The following is a 20,819-nucleotide window of genomic DNA, read 5'->3' as shown; positions in this document are numbered from 1 at the left end:
TAGCCAACCACTCTTTAGCCGAAATAATTACTTCAGCTGAGGAGTACAAAGAGTTAAAAGCTAGCCAACCACTCTTTAGCCATACCCTTACTTCGGCTGAAGAGTATAAAGAGTTGGTTTAATCCAGCCAACCACTCTTCAGTCATACCCTTACTTCGGCTGAAGAGTACAAAGAGTTGGTTTAATCCAGCTAACCACTCTTCAGCCATACCCTTACTTCGGCTGAAGAGTACAAAGAGTTGGTTTAATCCAGCCAACCATTCTTCAGCCATACCCTTACTTCGGCCGAAGAATACAAAGAGTTGGTTTAATCCAGCCAACCTCTAAGTTAGTATTTTCAGCCAACTTAGAATAATGTTTGGTTATTCCGACCAAACGTCTTGCAGCCTGGATCCTTATCCTGGGCTTAGGAAGGGTGTTGGTTTAATCCAGCCAACCTCTAAGTTAGTTTTTCCAGCCAACTTAGAATAATGTTTGGTTATTCCGACCAAACGTCCTGCAACCTGGATCCTTATCCTGGGCTTTAGGAAGGGTGTTGGTTTAATCCTGACAACCTCTAAGTTAGTTTTTTCAGCCAACTTAGAATAATGTTTGGTTATTTCGACCAAACGTCCTGCAGCCTGGATCCTTATCCTGGGCTTAGGAGGGGTGTTGGTTTAATCCAGCCAACCTCTAAGTTAGTTTTTCCAGCCAACTTAGAATAATGTTTGGTTATTTCGACCAAACGTCCTGCAGCCTGGATCCTTATCTTGGGCTTAGGAGGGGTGTTGGTTTAATCCAGCCAACCTCTAAGGTAGTTTTTCCAGCCAACTTAGAATAATGTTTGCAATATTCCTAACTTCACTAAAGCTAACTCTTACAGAGAACAACTTATGCTGAAAAGAATCGATTTGTTTTATTGAGGAAAGAAAAAATTACACGTATTTGAAAGAGGAAAGCTAAAAATAAAATAACTTGAGATTGGCGGTGTTCCATGGTCTAGGGATTGCTTTGCCATCCTTGTCTTTTAGGTGGTATGCCCCTTTGCCTGCTAACCCAACCACTTTGTAAGGACCTTCCCAATTAGGCCTTAGCTTGCCATCTCCTGGTATTAAGGTGTTTCCCATCACTTTGCGCAGTACCCAATCTCCGATCTTGAATTGTCTTGGATGTACCGTTTTGTTGTATTTCTTGGATAACTCTTGTTGGTATGAGGCAATGTGAACCAGTGCTATTTCTCTTCTTTCTTCCGCAAGGTCGAGCTCCAATGTTATGGCTTCTTCATTCAAGTCGGGATCAAAATTTTCATTTCGAATTGTGGGGAGGCCAACTTCCAGTGAGATTACTGCTTCCATTCCGTAGGCTAAGGAGAATGATGTTTCTCCTGTTGAGCGTCGAGGTGTGGTGCGGTAAGCCCATAAAACATGAGGAAGTTTTTCCGCCCACTTGCCTTTTGCCTTTTCTAACCTTTTCTTCAGTCCATCCAAGACAACTTTATTTGATGCTTCTGCTTGGCCATTTGCTTGAGGATACGCTGGTGTAGAATTGTAGAACTCTATCTTGTACTCTTCACAAAAGTCTCTGAAGATTCTGCCGTCGAACTGAGTGCCATTGTCTGAGATTAGGGCTTTTGGTATTCCAAACCGAGTGATGATATTTTGCCAGACAAACGTCTTCACATCTCTTTCCTTGATTGATGCCAATGCTTTTGCTTCCACCCACTTTGTGAAGTAGTCTGTTGCTGCGAGAAAGAACTTCCTGTTGCCGGGTGTTGTTGGAAGTGGTCCTACTATGTCCAAGCCCCACATTGCGAAAGGCCATGGGCTAGTTAATGGTAGGAGTTCTCTAGCTGGTTGATGTATTTGGTGTGCGAATTTTTGGCATTTCTCGCACTTCTTCACATATTTCTCTGAGTTTGCCTGCATGTATGGCCACCAGTATCCTTGTGAAATGACCCTGTAAGCTAGCGATCTTCCTCCTTGATGGCTTCCACACACCCCTTCGTGTATCTCGTACAAGAATGCTTCCACTTTGCTGGGGTGGACACACTTTAGATAGGGTCCTGAGAATGACTTTTTGTATAATGCCAAAGATGGGGAGAGCCAAAATCGCTGTGACTTTACTCTAATTTTGTTGGCTTCTTTCTTTTCTTCCGATAGGATGCCGTCTTTCAAGAATAGTATGATGGGATCCATCCATGAGGGGCCTAGTTCTGCGCAACATACTTCTTCTGCTTCGGGGTCCTCAATGCTTGGTCTAGGTAGGTAGTCGATCAGTAGTGGATGAGGGATGGAGGTGTCTGCCATTGAGGCGAAGCCTGCTAGTTCGTCTGCTCTGCCGTTCTCCTCCCTGCCTATCTGTTCTATCCTCACTACTTCAAATTTCTTGATTTCTGTTCTGACCAATTCTTGGTACTTGGCCATCCTATCATCCTTTGATTCATAGTTGTTAGAAATTTGGTTTACCACCAGCTGTGAGTCGCTGTAGACCATTAATTCGGTGGCCTTCATATGGTATGCTGATTTGAGTCCTGCTAGAAGTGCTTCATATTCCGCTTCGTTGTTTGATGCTGGGAAGCCAAGGTTGATTGCTTGCTCCACAACCAGGCCGTCTGGCGAGATAAGGACTATGCCAAGTCCTGCACCATGCCGGTTGGACATTCACAAAGAGCTTCCACATTTCACCAACGAACAACTTCCAGCAAGTGGAGGGGTCGGATGATGTCGTGGGGTCAAGAATGTTACTGGGGTTTTCTTCAAGGTCCATGCTTGCTGTCTGCCCCTTGTTATCTGATTGAACCAAGTCTTTATTTATTGGTGAGTCTTGGTTTGTTGTAGCTTGGTTTGCTTCTTCCTTGCTGTCTATAGTCTGGTCTGCCTTGTAGTTTGACTGAGTACCTTCTGCTAGGGGTTGCGTTATTCCGGCGTCAACTTCCATCCCTAGTTCGGTTATGTCAATTAGGTCGACTGGGCAGATATGATGACTTCCAGGAGTAAACTTTGCGACGAAGTCTGCCAAAGATTGGGCCTTTGCTGCGCTCCTGGGTTGAAACTTGATGCCGAATTGTCCCAATTCTACTGCCCACTTCAAGATTCGCCCAGGAAAGTTCGCCCTCTCAAACAAAGCTTTTAGTGGAAAAGCTGTGAGGACAACTATGGTGTGGGCGTGAAAGTAGTGTGCCAATTTCCTGGAGGCCATCATTAAGGCCAATGCAAGTTTTTCCAATGGCAAGTACCTTGTTTCGACTCCCAGCAATGTCTTGCTGACATAATAGATGGGCAGATGTTGAATTCCTTTTGCACGGACCAACACTGCGCTAATTGCGTGCTGAGAGACTGCAAGGTATAGGAAGAGTTCTTCTCCTGGTATTGGGGTGACCAGCAATGGTGGAGAGGACATGTATTGTTTCAGGCTTTCCAGTGCTTGGTCGCATTCTTCGTCCCATTCGAACTTGGCTTTTAAAGCTTGAAAGAATGGTCGTAGTCTGTCTGACGATCGGCTTATGAACCGATTGAGCGTGGCCGTCATGCCGGTGAGATGCTATACTTCTTTTACTGAGTTTGGTCTCTCCAAATCCTGAATTGCTTTGATCTGGGAGGGGTCCGCTTCTATACCCCGGTTGGTCACAAGGAAGCCCAAGAATTTGCTAGATCCTACACCGAATGCACACTTAGATGCGTTGAGGCGCAACTTGTGCTTCTTCAGGATTTCAAACATCTCTCCTAGGTCCTTGAGATGGTCATTTTCATCCTTGCTTTTGACCACCATGTCGTCGATGTAAGCCTCCATCGTTCTTCCTAACAATGGTTCAAACATCTTGGTGACCATTCGTTGGAATGTTGCCCCTGCGTTCTTCAGGCCAAAGGGCATGACCTTGTAACATTATAGTCCTCTCGGAGTTGTAAAGGATGTGACCTCCTGGTCTGGTTCATGCATGGCGATTTGGTGGTAGCCTCTGTATGCATCCAGAAAGCTAAGTCGGTTGTGCCCCGCCGTTAGGTCTACCAGTTGATCTATGACGCAGACACGCCATTTGCCTTTCTTCTTTGGCACTACAACCGTGTTGGAGATCCATTTTGGATAGTGCACCTCTCTAATTGCTCCTGCCTCCAGCAGGTTACCTACTTCTTCCGCCACTATTTCGGCATGGTGAAGTGCCGATCTGCGAGTGCGCTGAATGACTGGTCTGGCGGATGGGTGGACATTGAGTTGGTGACAGATGAAGTTTGGATCAATGCCTGGCATGTCGTAGGGTGTCCAGGCGAACACTTCGATGTTAGAGGTTAAGAATTCCAAGACCTCTAATCTCTCAGTGCTGGACAACGACGAACCGAGCAAAAAGAACTTATCCGGGTTCTTTTCATCTATTTTTACCTCTGCCAAGTCCTCCACTGCTTTCTGATCCGCCGCTTTGCTGACATCTGCGAATAGCTCATTACTCTCAGGTTCTTCCACCGAATGAACGTATCCTTTGGCAGCGCGGCTGCCATTTACCGTGACGAAGCAGACATGATCTGATCTCCATAGGCTTCTTCAATTACTCCGGTGTCGTTGGGAAACCGCATTACTTGGTGGTAGGATGACGCCACCGATCGCATGGCATGCAGCCATGTTCTGCCCAAGATGATGTTGTAAGTGGAAGGGACCTTCAATACCCAGAACTCCACTTGTTTCGTCACGTTTACTGCTCTAACTAGAAGAATTATTTTGCCGACGGGCCATTCTAGCATAGAGTTGAATCCAATTAGGGGTGATACAGCAGGCGCCAAGTCTTTGTCTTATAGCTTCAGTTGTTTAAATGTTTCGTAGTACATGATTTCACATGAACTACCCTGGTCAATCAGAATCCGCTTGACGTCAAAATCCTTGACTCGGAGAGTGACGACTAGGGCATCATTGCGAGGGCAATATATCTGTTCTAAGCCTTTATCCGAAAAAGACATGACGTTTGTTGCCTCTGTTTTTCCCTTCTTGGTGGCAGGTTGGGCACTTAGCACCTCTCTCAAGTGTTCAGCTTTTTTGATTGATCCTCTGAGCTCGCATACACGCTCAGGTTCAAAGACCCCATGTATCACATTGATAACGCCTTGAGGTGGGGCGTCGACTGGCATCCCGTTGGGGTTATTGTGATCCTGGGGGGCTGGTTGCGTCCCTCTTTCAATGTACTTATCCAAGTGTCCTGCTGCCACCAATTCCTCCAGGTGTTGTCTCAATGGCGTGCAATTCTCAGTGCGGTGTCCCTTTTCTTTATGGAAGGTGCATCGTGATCTTTCGTCAGTCCTTTTGTGCTTCCCCTAGTTTGGCTGACCATCTGACAAAATGCTCATCTCTTATTTCACTTAGAATTCGGTAGATCGGTTTCTTGAATATAGTGGTTATGGCTGTGCGGACCCTCAACCATCTTTTATCTGGGTCCTCCCCGTTGTCTCGCCTGCCACGTCCGTTTCTGTTCTGTCGGTCTACTGCATTGACCTTCGCAGAGGTCTTCTTTTCTGGTACTGTGGTCGCCCTAGATTTTGCTTTGGCACGTGCGCCATCCTCTTCTACCCTGATGTGCTGATGCACTCTTTCCATCAAGGCTTCCATGGTGAGGGGCGGCGTCATGGTGATTGAGTCCCTTAGTCTGTTCCTGACTGGAAGGCCTCTTTTATATTGTGCAATGGCGAGATTGGTGGGGCAGTTCCCAATCTGATTGAATGTCTCCCAGTAGCGACTATTGTAGGATCTTAGGGTCTCTTTATCGCCCATGTCGATGGAGAGTAACTGGTCGATCTCCACCGGGGTTTTAGTGTTTGTTCGAAACCTTGTTACGAAGGCCTCTGCCAATTGCGCCCAAGAGGCTATGCTGCCCTCTGGAAGTTTCTCGAACCAAGTCAAGCCTAGGTCGCCAAGGCTTGATGGGAAGAGTATGCACATTAAGGCCTCGTTTCGCCTGTATATAGCCATGACTTGGCGAAAGTGGCTCAAGTGTGAGTAGGGGTCCGTCTTCCCTTCATATGTAGTGAATTTGGGCTGAAGGAAGCCTGATGGTAGGGGCGCGTTTTCAATCGCCGGAACAAACGGCGAAGTCTGCAGCCTTGCTAATGCTTTGTCCGTTGGTTCGTAGGCAAGGCGCGGTATTGGCATTCCAACCTCGACGCTTTCATGCGTCCGAGGAGCCAACCGCTGTAAGGCAGAAACTCTGTGTGGATCCCGTGCCCTGGCATCCTCCTTGCATCGTGCTTTTTCTTCGAGCACGGTTCGTAAGTCGGATGATCTGGGTAACTCCGTCTGTCTAAATCTGGTTTGGTGCGTATGTGAGGGCCAATACGTGCTTCCTTCAGTGTATGATCTTTCAGATCTTGTCCTCTCAGACCTGGAGTGACGAGTTCTGGAAGACCTAGATTGAGTATCGCCTGTCCTGAGGCTTCTACTCTCTCCTTGCGAGGGTGTGGTATTCCTACTACGATTTTCTGAGTGGCGAGGGGACGTCTTGTTTTTGTGCCCCTCTCCTGTCGCCACTTCTTTTTTCTTCATCTGGCGCTTCAAGGCTTCCATGTCGGCCGCCATCTTTCTTATTAATTCGTCTTGCTCCTTCACGCGGTCCTCCAGAACTTGAGGATCAATCCTCCGTCTTTGCCTGTCAGGACTTTGTGAACGAGAGTGACGGGGGCAGTGTGTCCATCTTCCCCTAGTATCCCTCCTGGTGTTATGTCGTTGGGGCTCCAAATCTGCCATAGGAGGGATAGAAGGTAGTCCTTCACGCCTGGCCCCCCCATCTGGTGTTTGCCCGTTGATGGCGGACTGTGGTAATTCTTCATTGTGCGCCATTGTTCTTCAAGAGGTAAAGTTTGATCAAGAGGTTTTGTCCTGTCTGTTATTCCCACAGACGGCGCCAATTGTACGGGAAAGAAATAAACTTTCTCGTATAATCCTGTTAATCAAGTCTGCGCTCTTCCGTACGTCGTCGCTTTATCACCTGAAAACACAAACGTGAACTAGCCGGCGGGTGTGTGCCGGAAACCTCTCCGATGCCTAAGTCAGTAAGCTTGATAAATAGACAAAAGCTCCGTGTATTCAAAAAACAAAGTTGTGTGTTACCTCTCCCAAGGTGATGTTTGTGAGCTTTTATAGGTTTTGTGTGGCATAATCCTAGTAGGACTTCTACTCCTCCATGCAAAGTCCTCCTAGGATTCATACTCCTGAAAGATAATGCTTATCCTTCAACACCCCCTCACTGCTTAAACCAAGTGAGATGGTTTTTACCATGGCCGAACTCCAACATGACCGAAGTAATCACGGCTATGCTGAGCCGCAGAGTAGGCCGAACTATCCTTAGTCCGGTTCTTCCTGTTACTCCTCCTTATCTCGGTGCTTTCATGTACAAACCATGGTGTGTTTAGACCGAGCTACCGAGTAGAAAGGTTCTGACCGTTCTAACCACAATACGCCATGACCGGACTAACTCTGAGACCGGCCTAACTCCAAGTCGCTTTCGGACCGGAGTAACTTTACATTTCTCTCGGGCCGGAGTAATTTTTTACCTCTCTTGGGCCGGAGTAACTTTACGACCTTTTTATCCAGCCCTTCGTACTTTGGGCCATAATGACCGTCTCATAGCTCGGCCCAACTTTCACAAAAATTACCCTCTCAACCCAAGCCACCTCACCTCATCACTTGCTCTACTTCATTACTAACTAATTTAAAATCTTGCAGCCTACACTATTCCCATGGTACCTGTAGCTGAACCCCTGATCAGGGATCAACACAAAGGCAAGGCTCCAATGGATCCAATTGTCAATCCTGAGGTCACTCCTGCCCCCAAACTGATGGGAGGCTCCATCACAACCATTCAAACACAAGCACAAAGGGCACAAAGGGTGATAGGAACCACCAGATCTCCTATAATGAAAGAGAGACACGAACCAAGAAACGGCAAGAGCCCTCTGTTGCCTCCTTGCCTAAAGCAAATCTCAATAAGTGGGACATTCCCCTCAGTCGAATACTTGGCCAAGCTACTCAGAATCCCCCAGACCAACTCTATCAGGTACTTTTCCTTATTATCTATTTATTATGCCCCCCTCTTCTTGCAACCTGATCCCATCTGTGCTTATTATTATTTTTCCCTTTTGCATAGAAAGAGTAGAAGAATACTCATCTCCCCCACTGCTGATGATGAGGAGATCCCTACCAACTCTCCTAAAACCACCAATCAAACTCACATCCCTTCATCCAACAATGAGCCTAACATATCAACACCAAATCAACCTACTTCACCTTCTCATTCTGAACCACCCCCCATTGATTTCAGGGATGTTACCTTTGGAGCCTTTCTAATGAAAGCCCTATGTCCTGGAGAAACAGTGCCTATTAACTTCCTGTCAGTGTTCTCCCCTCATCCATCAACATCTAACTCCACTAATTCTCAAACCTCCATCATGCAACAAGAGAGGATTGACCCTGACCCATCTACAAATGGTCAATCACCTCCTTCCAGTCGACAAACTTCCCCAAAAGAACAAACCACTGAGTCTCCTCCACCTGAACTTCAAACCACTCATGGTAAGTATAATTCAAACTGCTGCGCTGCATCTTTGCCTTACCTTATTCTACTAACCCCTTCGCCATTATTACAGGGACAGAAACACTCATTGAACCACCCTCATCGACCAATGAGCTAGACACAAACCCCAAAGTTGTAGACACAGAAGCAACCTCAACCCAAGATGCTGGAGACACCATTAGCTCCTCTACACATGAGTCTCTCACTCCAGCCAATCTTGAGCCAACTCAGACTTCCACAATTGAGCAAATCCTACCCCTAGGACTCGGGTAGCAAAAATCTGGTTTGGGTGCACAATCGACAGTCAACAAGCAAATCAAGTTTCACAAACAAACAAGAAGATCAAGCAATGTGGTTGTGTGTCTTAATGCCTCGATAGATTCAAGGACTTCTTTGGAGGTTTACTTCCTAAAGAAACAAAGTAGAATATAACAAGAAATTGATTGATAATGATAAAACTTGTCACTCAACCATCAAGATCAAATTACAAGTCAATAATCATTACAATCGATAGAAATTTTCAAGTACTAAAATGCTACTGCTAACTACAAGAACTGCTAATGTTACTGCTAACTACAAGAATTGCTACTCCTAAAACACATTGAACTACTCCTAGATTTCTCACGTTGAGAGTTGATTTTTTCTGCCCTCTATCCTTTGAAATCTCAGCCTTTATTCCACTTGCCCTAGTACTCATTTTGCTGACACGTGTCCCACTATGGAGCAAGTTTTTTTCCACTTCTTGCATAACTGCCCATGATCTACACAACCACTTGTAACTACTTCTTCTGTTGGAGCCTTCTCTTTCTCTTCAGTCTGTGCTAACAAACCACGTGTCTTGTATTAAAACATTCCTAACCTCACGGATCCACTCCTAGGCCACATTTAGTCATGTCCCATTGCACTACCAGATGAATCGACAGAAGAAAATGCCTCTGCCACCTTTGCTTCTTTAACTGTTTCACTCGTCACTCGTGTTGCATTCTGGGCCCACATCATATTACCAAACTTGTGGATTTTACTCCTGCTATTCACTGGATGCTTATCGAGAGAGAGAACAATTTTTAGTACCAACAATGCCCCCTTCATTCGAGACAAAAAAATATTTTGTTTTGAATAAATATCACAAGACCTATAAACGAACAGCTAGGCCCACATGGTAATAATAAAATGAGCCCAAATACCAGCACAAAGTCCATACACTACTATAAAACTCATATGTTAATAAGCCCAATTGTCAGCAACAAATCTAGGCCCACTATGAGGGTCCACCATAAGCTATTTGAACGCCAGAATTCAAACCATCACCAATCTCATTTGCTCTGTATTTTAACTCTTTAATCTCTCTGCTTTGAAACCCTCTGTTGACACCATTTCCATGGTGCCCAAACGAGCTCAAACTAAGGGAAAAACAAACAGAAACTCTACTTGTGCAACGTTTCCCAATTGAGTTCTAGCAGGTACTCCGTCAACATGTCTTTGATAGCTGCATTATTCCACGCAACAACTCCTCTGCACAAGGGGAATTGGGTCCACCATTTTTTTGCCAAAATACCTGATGAACTTACCCGTGGCTATCCCATTGCAGACATTGAAGTGATGTTTTTCAAAAAAGCGAAGCTAGCCTAGCATCAGTGGCATTCAAGCCCTAACCCCTTACGTTCGTGGCAAAAACTAAACCCCAACTGGAGGCTATGGGTTCACCAAATGATGGTGTATGACATTGATCTTTGGAGAGCTCTAGGCATCTATGATGACATTCGACTGTCAACCCTAGCTCTAGACATGGACATATGGGCTATTAGCGCCGTTGCCTGTTTTTGGTCCCTGTCATGCAACTCCCTCATCTTAAAGTTTGGTATGATCTCTCTTATTATTCTTGATGTTGTATATTTGACTGGCCTTCCTACTTCTGGCCAACATATTAGTGCACTCTTAACTCCCCAATTAGTAGTCTCACTTGATACTGACCTTAGTTATGGGAAATTTCAAACCAAATATCAACAATTTTCCTCAAAACCTACCAAAGAGGAGAGAACAACCTTTTACCAACTGTGGCTCTCCTAACACTTTCTAATGTGTTCCTGGTTTTAAAATCACCAGAGAATATTTGGCCTTTGCCACTTGTATCCAAGAAGGCAACCAATTGGCCTTTGCCCCTTTTCTTCTGGGCACACTACACAGGGGTTTCTTTTTTTTAGTAGACAAAGAGATAGATCATAACTGTGGTGTCACTTAGAAAATATGAGGAAGAAGAACTCCGAAAATATGAGGAAGAATGAATATATTTCTGTTATATTCAAAACTTCTTATCTTACAAGACCAAATGACACTCCTTATATAGGAGATATTACAAATGTCATTATAACCCATTATATGCCACTTACATATTATATATTACCACTATCTACCACTATCATATTATATACATGCCACTATCTGCCACCAACACCACTATCATATTCTATACATGCCACTATCTGCCACCAACACCACTATCATATTATATACATGCCACTATCTTATTATATACATTAACACAAATTTCCAGCACTCCCCCCTCAAGCTGGTTTGAAGATATCGTCCATAGCCAGCTTGCTAGTCAGCTTATCAAATTGCTTCTTGTGTAGTCCCTTCGTTAGCACATCAGCTAATTGTTCACCTGTTGGAAGGTAGGTCATACAGATTATGCCAGCATTGATTTTCTCCTTGATGAAATGTTTATCCACTTCTATATGTTTTGTGCAATCATGTAGAACTGGATTATGAGCTATAGATATAGCTGCTTTGTTGTCACAATAGACCTTCATAGGTGTCGGGTGAGAAAGCTTTAATTCTTCAAGAATTCTTTTAATCCACATTACTTCACAGATTCCATGGGCAACAGCTCTGAACTCTGCTTCTGCACTACTTCTAGCTACCATATTCTGTTTTTTACTCCGCCATGTAACTAGGTTCCCACCTACAAAGGAGTAGTATCCGGATGTTGATCTCCTGTCTATAACACTTCCTGCCCAGTCTGCATCTGTGTATACTTCAACTTGAAGATGTCCATGTTTCTTGAACAGTAAGCCTCTCCCTGGAGTTCCTTTCAAATATCTTAAAATCTTATAAACGGCCTCAAAGTGCTCTGCCCCTGGTGAGTGCATGAACTGACTTACTATGCTGACTGCAAAGGCAATATCAGGCCGCGTATGAGACAAGTAAATCAATTTCCCTACAAGTAGCTGATATTGTTCCCTCTCTTTGACTTCTTCAGCCTTAGCAGCTTGTAACTTCAAGTTAGGCTCGATCGGAGTCTCCACCATCTTACAACCAAGCATACCTATTTCTCCAAGGAGATCAAGAACATATTTTCTCTTATTAACGAATATACCTTCCTTGGATCTTGCAAATTCCATTCCGAGGAAATACTTGAGGGCTCCCAGATCCTTACTGTGAAATTCTTTTGCGAGTTTCTCTTTGAGGGCTGCTAACTCTGCTTCATCATTACCAGTTAAAATGATGTCATCAACATAAACAATCAAAATTGCAATTTTACTGTCTTTTGAATGTTTATAAAATATTGTGTGATCTGCTTGACTCTGCGAGAAGCCACAACTGATAACTGCCTTCCCAAAGCGTTCAAACCACGCTCTTGGTGATTGTTTGAGTCCGTATAATGACTTGTTCAATCTGCATATTCTGTCGCTTCCAAGTCTCTGCTCAAATCCCGGCGGTAGGCTCATGAACACCTCCTCTTCAAGATCACCATTGAGAAATGCATTTTTAATGTCAAGTTGATGTAGAGGCCAATCTGAATTTACTGCAAGAGATAACAGTAGTCTGATGGAATTTATTTTAGCAACAGGAGCAAACGTCTCCTGATAGTCGATCCCATAAGTTTGAGTGAAGCCTTTAGCCAACAGTCTCGCCTTGTATCTCTCAACGCTTCCATCTGCATTACATTTTATCGTAAACACCCATTTACACCCAACTGTTTTCTTGTCTTTGGGTAGATCAACTATCTCCCAAATACCACTTCTCCTTAAAGCATTCATCTCCTCCATGACTGCTAATTTCCAATTCGGATCATCCAATGCTTCCTGTATATTCCTTGGAACAAACAAGTGTGAAATCCTAGATGTGAAAGCTCTATGGTTTTTAGACAGTCTTTGATAGGAGAGGTAATTTGCAATAGGATGTTTAATGCAATTTCGGACACCTTTCCTAATTGCTATAGGAACATCAAGGTCGGAAATAGAAAGAATAGGATTACCTAAAATTTCGATGCCAGAACTCGGGTGGACATTCGGGTCATTATTCCTCAGATGAAATCGCTTCTTAGTATAAACCTGAAGCTCAGAATTTAGATCATTTTGTAGTACTTCTCCCCTTAAACAAGAATCTTTTTGACTAGACACCATAGAACTTGGTTCTCTTAAGTGATCATTATCAGACAGATGTGGTTTTTGTGTAGGATAAATGACATTGGGGAGCGGGATAGAAATATTCCAAAAATGGTCTTCTACTCCACTTGTCTCCCCCTGAAGAGAAGTGTTGGGGAAATAGGATTTTGTTTCCACAAATGACACATCCATACTCACATGAAATTTCTTGGTTTGAGGATCGAAACACTTATACCCCTTTTTGTTTGAGGAATAACCCAAAAAAACACATTTTATAGCACGGGGGTCAAGTTTTGAACGAAATTGACTGGGAACATGAACATAGGCAGTACATCCAAAAACTTTGGCGGGTAAATCAGAAAACAACCTCGTGTCAGGAAAAAAAGTTTTGAGACAATCAAAAGGTGTTTTGTATGTTAACACCTTTGTAGGCATCCTGTTTATCAAATAAGAGGCTGTTAAAATTGCTTCACCCCATAAATATTTAGGAACATGCATGTAAAACATTATAGCACGTGCTACTTCAAGTAAATGTTTATTTTTTCGTTCTGCAATGCCATTTTGTTGAGGGGTATCCCGACATGTAGATTGATGAAAAATCCCATTTTTTTCCAAAAACTCACCCAACTGCTCATTGAAATATTCTGTTCCATTATCAGAATGTAAAATACCAATTTTGGTTTGAAATTGATTTTCAATCATATTGTAAAAATTTGTGAATAAATTTTTCACGTCAGATTTTTTATTCATCAAATAAATCCAACATAAGCGGGTATGGTCATCAATAAATGTAACAAACCATCTTTTACCAGAAAGAGTAGTGATTTTAGAAGGGCCCCAAACATCACTATGAATCAAATAAAAGGGTTTGGAAGCCTGGTAAGGTTTTGGCAAATAAGTAGAGCGATGAAATTTTGCAAAAATGCAACTTTCACAATGAAAAGAAGAACAATCAATCCCTTTAAATAATTCTGGAAATAAATGTTTCAGATAAAGAAAATTAGGATGTCCTAGCCTATAGTGCCATAGCATTATTTTTTCTCGAACAGAGATTGAACTAGTACTATTAAAGCTCTGAGCTTTTTTATTACTAACAGGTACTTCATCAAAGTAGTAAAGACCTTCAAGCATCCTAGCACGCCCAATCATCATCCCCGAGTTCTGGTCTTGAAATTCACAATGGGATTCAAAAAATGTAACACGACAATTAGAATCCTTAGATATTTTACTGACAGACAAAAGGTTACAGGCTAAGTTGGGGACGTGAAGAACAGAATTGAGATTATATTTCTCAGTTAGTTTAATAAATCCTTTTCCTGCAATAGGTGAAAAACTACCATCGGCTATTCTGATTTTGTCATGACCAGAACAGGGGAAATAGGTACTAAATAAATGGGAAAAACTAGTCATGTGATCGGAGGCACCGGAATCTATGATTCACGGAGAGAAGTTTAGGCAATCTGCTCTTTGTTGAAGGGACCTGAATCGGCTTCATTAGCGGTAGGAAAGCCACGATTCTTCTCTCCTTGTTTGCTGCTTTTCCAGTTGACAGGTTTGCCATGGATCTTCCAACACGTTTCGCGTGTATGGCGAGGCTTGTTGCAAAAATCACACCAGACCCGTGGCTTATCATCAAACCTGCGCTGGTAATTTGCAGCCTTGTTGGCCGTAGCATCGCTAATTAAAGCAGAAATTTCAATTGATTCACCAGTACCTTTTTTCTTAAGCATGACGCTCCTTCGGCTCTCTTCCCTTCTGACTTCGGCAAATACTTCGCCAATGGATGGGAGAGGAGGTCTGCCAATAATTCTTCCTCGCACTTCATCGAACTCAATGTTGAGGCCGGCAAGAAACTTGTAAATGCGGCTGTCTTCCACAGTTTTCTTGTGGTGGTTGCAGTCGTCAACCGATTTCCATTCGTATGTGTTGAAGATGTCAAGATTCTGCCACAACCTTTTCAACGAATTGAAATATTTGGTGACGGAATCATCTCCTTGACGAATCTCTCCCAACTTCAAAGTTAATTCGAAAACTTGAGATTGATTTCCTAGGTCAGAATACATCTGACTAACATTATCCCACAATTCTTGTGCAGTAGGATAGCACATGTAATTAGAGCTTATATCCTCCTCCATGGAATTGACCAACCATGTCATAACCATGGAGTTTTCAGCGTCCGAACTGTCGAACAGCGGATCATTAACAGCAGGAGCCTTCTTGTCACAAGTGATGTAACCGATCTTTCCTTGCCCACGGATATACATCCGGACAGATTGTGACCAGCGGAGAAAATTATCACCATTTAGGCGGATGGTGGTGATTTGGACAGAGTGAGAGTTGGACGTTTTCACCGGAATGGCAGCGGCAGGGGTTGAAGTGGTTTCGGACGTGACTTCCGACATGGCTATGACGGTTTTAGGGCTGCTGCGTTTTTTGTTGCTCTGATACCAACTTAGAAAATATGAGGAAGAAGAACTCCGAAAATATGAGGAAGAAGGAATATATTTCTGTTATATTCAAAACTTCTTATTTTACAAGACCAAATGACACTCCTTATATAGGAGATATTACAAACATCATTATAACCCATTATATGCCACTTACATATTATATATTACCACTATCTACCACTATCATATTATATACATGCCACTATCTACCACCAACACCACTATCATATTCTATACATGCCACTATCTACCACCAACACCACTATCATATTCTATACATGCCACTATCTACCACCAACACCACTATCATATTGTATGCATTAACACAAATTTCCAGCACTTTGCTTCTCTGCTTCTCTCATTTTAGCTCTCGATTTTGCTTTAAAGTTGCCCAAAAAATCCTTCAAATCTGGATCGCCTGGAGTCGCGATCCAATGTGATCCTAACGATCCGGACGATCCCAAAACGATCCCACCACGATCTTGTTCTGGGGTCGATCCGATGTACGAGTCGGATCGAATGGTGTATATTGAGTCGTAGGATCGTACGATCCTACGATCCGGATCGCGATCTTAACAACCTTGGGTTTGACAATTGAATGCCAGTCTAGGAAGCACGGATACGGGTACGATACGATACGGATACGGCGATACGGCAAAATTCGAAAAAGTAGGATACGGATACGGCGGGGATACGTTCATAAAAAATATTTTTTTTCACAATTTTTAGTAATGTAGCATACACAAAAATAAAACTTCAACAATTTTTAGTAATGTAACATACATAAAATAAAACTTCAACAATTTTTAGTAATGTAGCATACATAAAAATAAAACTTAAAACAAAAAACAACTTGATAAAAAAAGAGAGATTCCTATGAACTAAGAGTCTTCAACGTCAATAGGTTCAACTTGTTCCCCTTCATCAGTGAATATCACAGCTTCCATATCTGGTTCATCAAGAGAAAGACTTGTAATTTCAAGTAAGCCTGCACCCTCCAATGAATCAAAAGCATCTCCACCAACATCCCATAACTTGGATTCTCCTTCAATGTACTGTCGACTTCTCCTTGATAGGAGACGAAGATTGTTGTGCACAAAAACCAAATTTTCAGCACGTTGTGGTGTCATTTTGTTTCTTTTCATGGAGTGAATAAAGGAGTAGGTGCTCCAATTCCTTTCACAGCATGATGAGGAACATGGCTGGCCAAGCAATTTTAATGCTAAAGATTGAAGCATAGGAGCAGGAGACCCATGTGTAAACCACCAAATAAGTGGATCCAATATTCCTCTATCAATCTTTGAGTCAAAATCTCCAAACATATCCAAACCTCCTGAAAACTTGGCATATTCCACATTTACAATCCTTCTCTCCTCTAAATTTGGAAAGTATTTCTTGAAGCACTTGTTTCTCATACTTGAAATTTCTTCATCCCTATGAGGAGGGATACGATTGGGATTTTCATCAAGCCACGTTGAACTATAATACTTAGATTACAACATTAGAAAGTTTTAAAATTAAATTATGTTATTCATATTAAAAGACAAATGTCAACAAAGAAATGTAATAATTAGTAAGAGTATGAATTAAGCTATTACCTTGGATTCAAAGAATGTGCTAGGCAATGAAGAGGAGTGTTACTTTTGGACCACCTCTCAACTAGTATATTGTGCACAACGGAATAAAAGATTGATTCCTCATGATCTAGCTTCCCTTCATGCCTAAAGATGCTTGCCTTCACCTTTTCAATCATGGTGTCCCACATTTCGTAGACTAAGTGAAGGCATGGTTTGTCAGTGTCACAAAACCTAAGCATCTCATAGATAGGCAATGTAAAAGTCAAAATATAATCAATCTTATCCCATCACACATCATTCAATAATTTTTCCTTCACAAATGCGGCTTTCCCAACATCGTCTTCTTTGTAAGAAATCCACTGGTCACTAATAACCATTGATTGGAGGCCACGCTTTATAAGTTTAAACCTTTTGAGCATGATAATGGCAGATGCGAAACGTGTATCTGCAACAGCAAGCAACTTTACGGGTACGAATTCATTGAAAATAGCTAGCCGCATGGAATGGTTCATGATGAAGTTTTTGATAAACATCACATCATCAACACAAAGTGTGATCCAGTGACATTCATCATAAGCAAAAGCAGTACCCCCTGTTTCCTTTGGAGCACAAATGTTCTTAAGAGCAAGATTCAATGTGTGAACTACACACAGTGTCCAAAAGATATTCGGGTACTTACTTTCAATGAGTAAACCAGCTGCACTACACACGGGAGCATTATCTGTAATGACTTGAATGACATTCTGATGTCCAACTTCTTCAATTGCTTGACTAATTAAGTTGGAAATAAAAAACTTGTCTTTATGCTCGCCTTCACAATTAACAGCTTTCAAGAACATTGCCCCAGCTTCTGATGCTCCCATAAAATTAATAAGGGGCCTTCTTTGAGAATCAGTCCATCCATCTGAAACAATACTAAACCCTTTTTCCTTCCATGATGCTCTAGTTGGCTCCAACAACCTCTCTACATTAGCCCTTTCCTTTTGAAGCAATGTAGTCCTCAACAAGTTATAACCGGGTGTTACATAACCAGGAATTGGATTGTTGGCAGCAAATTGAAATGCACTAACATAATATGGGTTCCTTGATAAATGAAAAGGTAACCCTGCTGAATAAAACATGCGAGCAATCTCAGAATGTAGTTGTTCACGAATAACTGGGTTGAATGCCTTTTCTAGAGCAGAAGTTCCAGTAGCCTTTCTTTTTTCTTGGCTCATACCCCTCCATCCTAAATCTTCCAGTATCTAAAGCCCCTGAATCTGTTGAAGTAGATTGGGTGGAAGGTGGTAAAGGAACTTTTTTAGACATAGCCATCTTTAACCTCTTCTCAGCTTCTTCAATTTTCCTTTGCATTTCAGCAAGGTGTTGCGGAGTCACTTTAGGGCACACTCTAATCCCATTGCCAGAAAGTTTTAACAAATGTGCCTTGACCCTAAAGTATGACCCCCTGTACTCTTGTTGACAGTAATTGCATTTAAACCTAGTATTACCACCTCCTCCCATTTTTTCTAGTTTTGTAACATAACACCAAAGAGGAGCATGATCATCTTCTTCCATTGGTGTACCACTTGTTGAACCTAAACTTCCCGTACCTAAACTCATTTCCTAAAATTTATGGTAAACAAATAAAACAAAACATTAATGTAGCATCACCCATAACAACCATAATGCATCATCCATAACAAAAAATCCATCAATTCAATTAAATTTCAACAATTTTAACAATATAGCATCACCCATAACAACCATAATGCAATTCAATCCCAAATTAAGGGGAAAAAAATTTACAAAGTTCATTTATTTATCAATAAGTTTATTTATGTATTTATTAATAAGTTTTTTTTACCTTATTTGATTTTAATAAGTTTACAAAGTTTATAATTTTATAAGTTGACAAATTTTATTTTTCATAAGTTTATTTATTTATTTATTTACTAATAAATTTTTTTACCTTATTTTATTTATTTATTTATTAATAAGTTTATTTATTTATTTGTTTTTTTACCTTATTTGTTCATTTATTTATTTGTTTTATTTATTTATTTGTTTTATTTAAACCGAATAATACATATAATTTTTTTTTTAATATCTTATTTGATTTGCAAATCGCAGAGTATACATACAACAAATTAAAAAAAATAAATAAATAAAAATAAATAAAGACAGATGAGATCGAGTCGAGAGGGGGGGATGAGATCGAGTCGCGATCTCCAACCAGACAGACAGATCGAGATCGAGCGAGAGGGAGAGGGAGAGGGAGAGGGAGAGAGAGTTTTCGTGAGATCGAGTGTTGTGAGAGGCAGGCAAAGGGAGCAAAAGGGAGAGAGAGAGGTATGAACTTGAAAGACGATCGTGGAGCTCCTATTCGCGAACCTGATCGACGATCGGCGAGCTGCTGTCCGAGACGACGACAAACTCCTTCTCCTCCTCCTTCGTGGCTGCTGTTTGACCTAGGTAAGAGAGTTTGGTTTATTATTTTTCTTGTGTTTGGTTCGATAGCTGCTGTACGAAGAACTCTCTTTTTTGTGTTTTATTTTATATTTTTTTCATATTTTACAATTTGACCCCTTCTTGAAGTTTTTAAATTATTTTTTGGCCCGCTGTATCCATACCGTATCTTGACCGTATCCTTACCGTATCCTCGTGTATTCGAGCCGTATCCGAAATTCAAAAATTTTTAAAAAAAATTGGATACTTCATTTCCCGTATCTGATACGTATCCCGCCATATCGGGCGCGTATCCGTATCCGATACGCATACGGGGGCTATTTCGAAGTATCCGTGCTTCATAGACCAGTCCCTAGCTAGCATTTTTTCCACATTACCATGTTTTTGGCATTGCTAACATCCCTTTGCATAACTAATACAATCTTTCCTTGCAGAGGGCCAAAAATACCCATGTCTCGTAATTAACCATCTAATCTTCTCACTAGCTTGATGAGCACCACAAATGCCCTCATGAACTAATGCCATGACTTGCATTTGCTCCAAACCCCCAATATACAACAATACCAATCCATCTTGGGTTCTTCTAAACAAATCAATCCCCAAAATGACATAGTTCATAGCCTGATATTTTGTTTTTCTATCTACTTTTGCCTTTGGATTAATTAAATACTTCATCAAATATGACCTCCAATCATCTTCTGATACATCCAAGGCTAAAATTGATAGACTTTGCTGCTGTTGACAATTGGCACAACACATTGCCCTCTTTTGAATTCTTACTATCCTCTCCTGAAAGCCTTATGGAATTCTCAAATCAAATGTTGCATGAGCCATTTTGTTGGCTTCCTTGTTTACGAGCCTAAACATGTGTTCAAACTCTACTGTCTCAAAACCATTAACAAATTGTAATACTTAGTCTAGATACTTCCCAAGTACTGCATTATTGCACTTATACTAGCCTATAACCTGTCTTATCACTAGTTGTGAGTTTGTAAACACCCTCAAGTGTGGAATCCTAAGACTCCTTGCTAACTCCAAGCCAATAATTAAAGCTTCATATTCTGCTTGATTGTTTGACAACACTTGAGACAGCCAATTGGTACGAAGACGGGAACACCTACCCTTGGGGTGATACCAACACCACCCCAACACCAACACCTTCTTCAGTCTTTGAGCCATCAAACATTAACCTCCATGGCTTCTCCTCGCCTGAAAATATTTCATATAGATCCAACTCAACAGGGTTACATGGATGTTTAGCCAAAAAATCTGCCAATGCCTGGCCTTTCATAGCTTTTTGAGGTACATATTTGAAGCAATACTCAATCAAAGCAAGTCCATTTCCCCTGTTTGCCCCTCAAAATTGGCCTAGACAACATATACTTTATCACATTAGTCTGAGCAATCACATTAACTTCTGAAGGCAACATATAAT

The 20,819-nt window shown here is 41.8% G+C and overlaps 2 protein-coding genes across 2 annotated transcripts in view; one reads left to right on the top strand and one right to left on the bottom strand.

Moving 5' to 3' along the window:
* Window positions 1-26: 26 nt before the first annotated feature.
* The window catches only part of LOC114313518 (uncharacterized), a 34,793-nt gene continuing 14,000 nt past the window's right edge, over window positions 27-20,819 (top strand). The window contains exons 1-3 of the mRNA XM_082894785.1: window positions 27-8,005; window positions 8,096-8,520; window positions 8,595-8,920. Of these exons, the coding sequence (XP_082750911.1) occupies window positions 7,689-8,005; window positions 8,096-8,520; window positions 8,595-8,794 (942 nt within the window). The 5' untranslated portion in view covers window positions 27-7,688 and the 3' untranslated portion in view covers window positions 8,795-8,920. The remainder of the gene's footprint in view (window positions 8,006-8,095; window positions 8,521-8,594; window positions 8,921-20,819) is intronic.
* Window positions 17,224-18,057, bottom strand: LOC145802624 (uncharacterized). The gene has a single exon (XM_082895383.1). It carries the CDS (start codon window positions 18,055-18,057, stop codon window positions 17,224-17,226), a length of 834 nt encoding a protein of 277 aa, XP_082751509.1.

The sequence above is a fragment of the Camellia sinensis genome, chromosome 11 (genome assembly GCF_055761805.1).
Source record: "Camellia sinensis isolate YWXY chromosome 11, ASM5576180v1, whole genome shotgun sequence".
NCBI lineage: Eukaryota > Viridiplantae > Streptophyta > Magnoliopsida > Ericales > Theaceae > Camellia > Camellia sinensis.
Note: the sequence above shows the minus strand (reverse complement) of the source record. Positions and strands in the feature narration are given on the sequence as shown.

Coding starts and splice junctions, on each gene's coding strand:
- LOC145802624 (XM_082895383.1), bottom strand. CDS start 18,057: ATGTTTTATTCAGCAGGGTTACCTTTTCATTTATCAAGGAACCCATAT.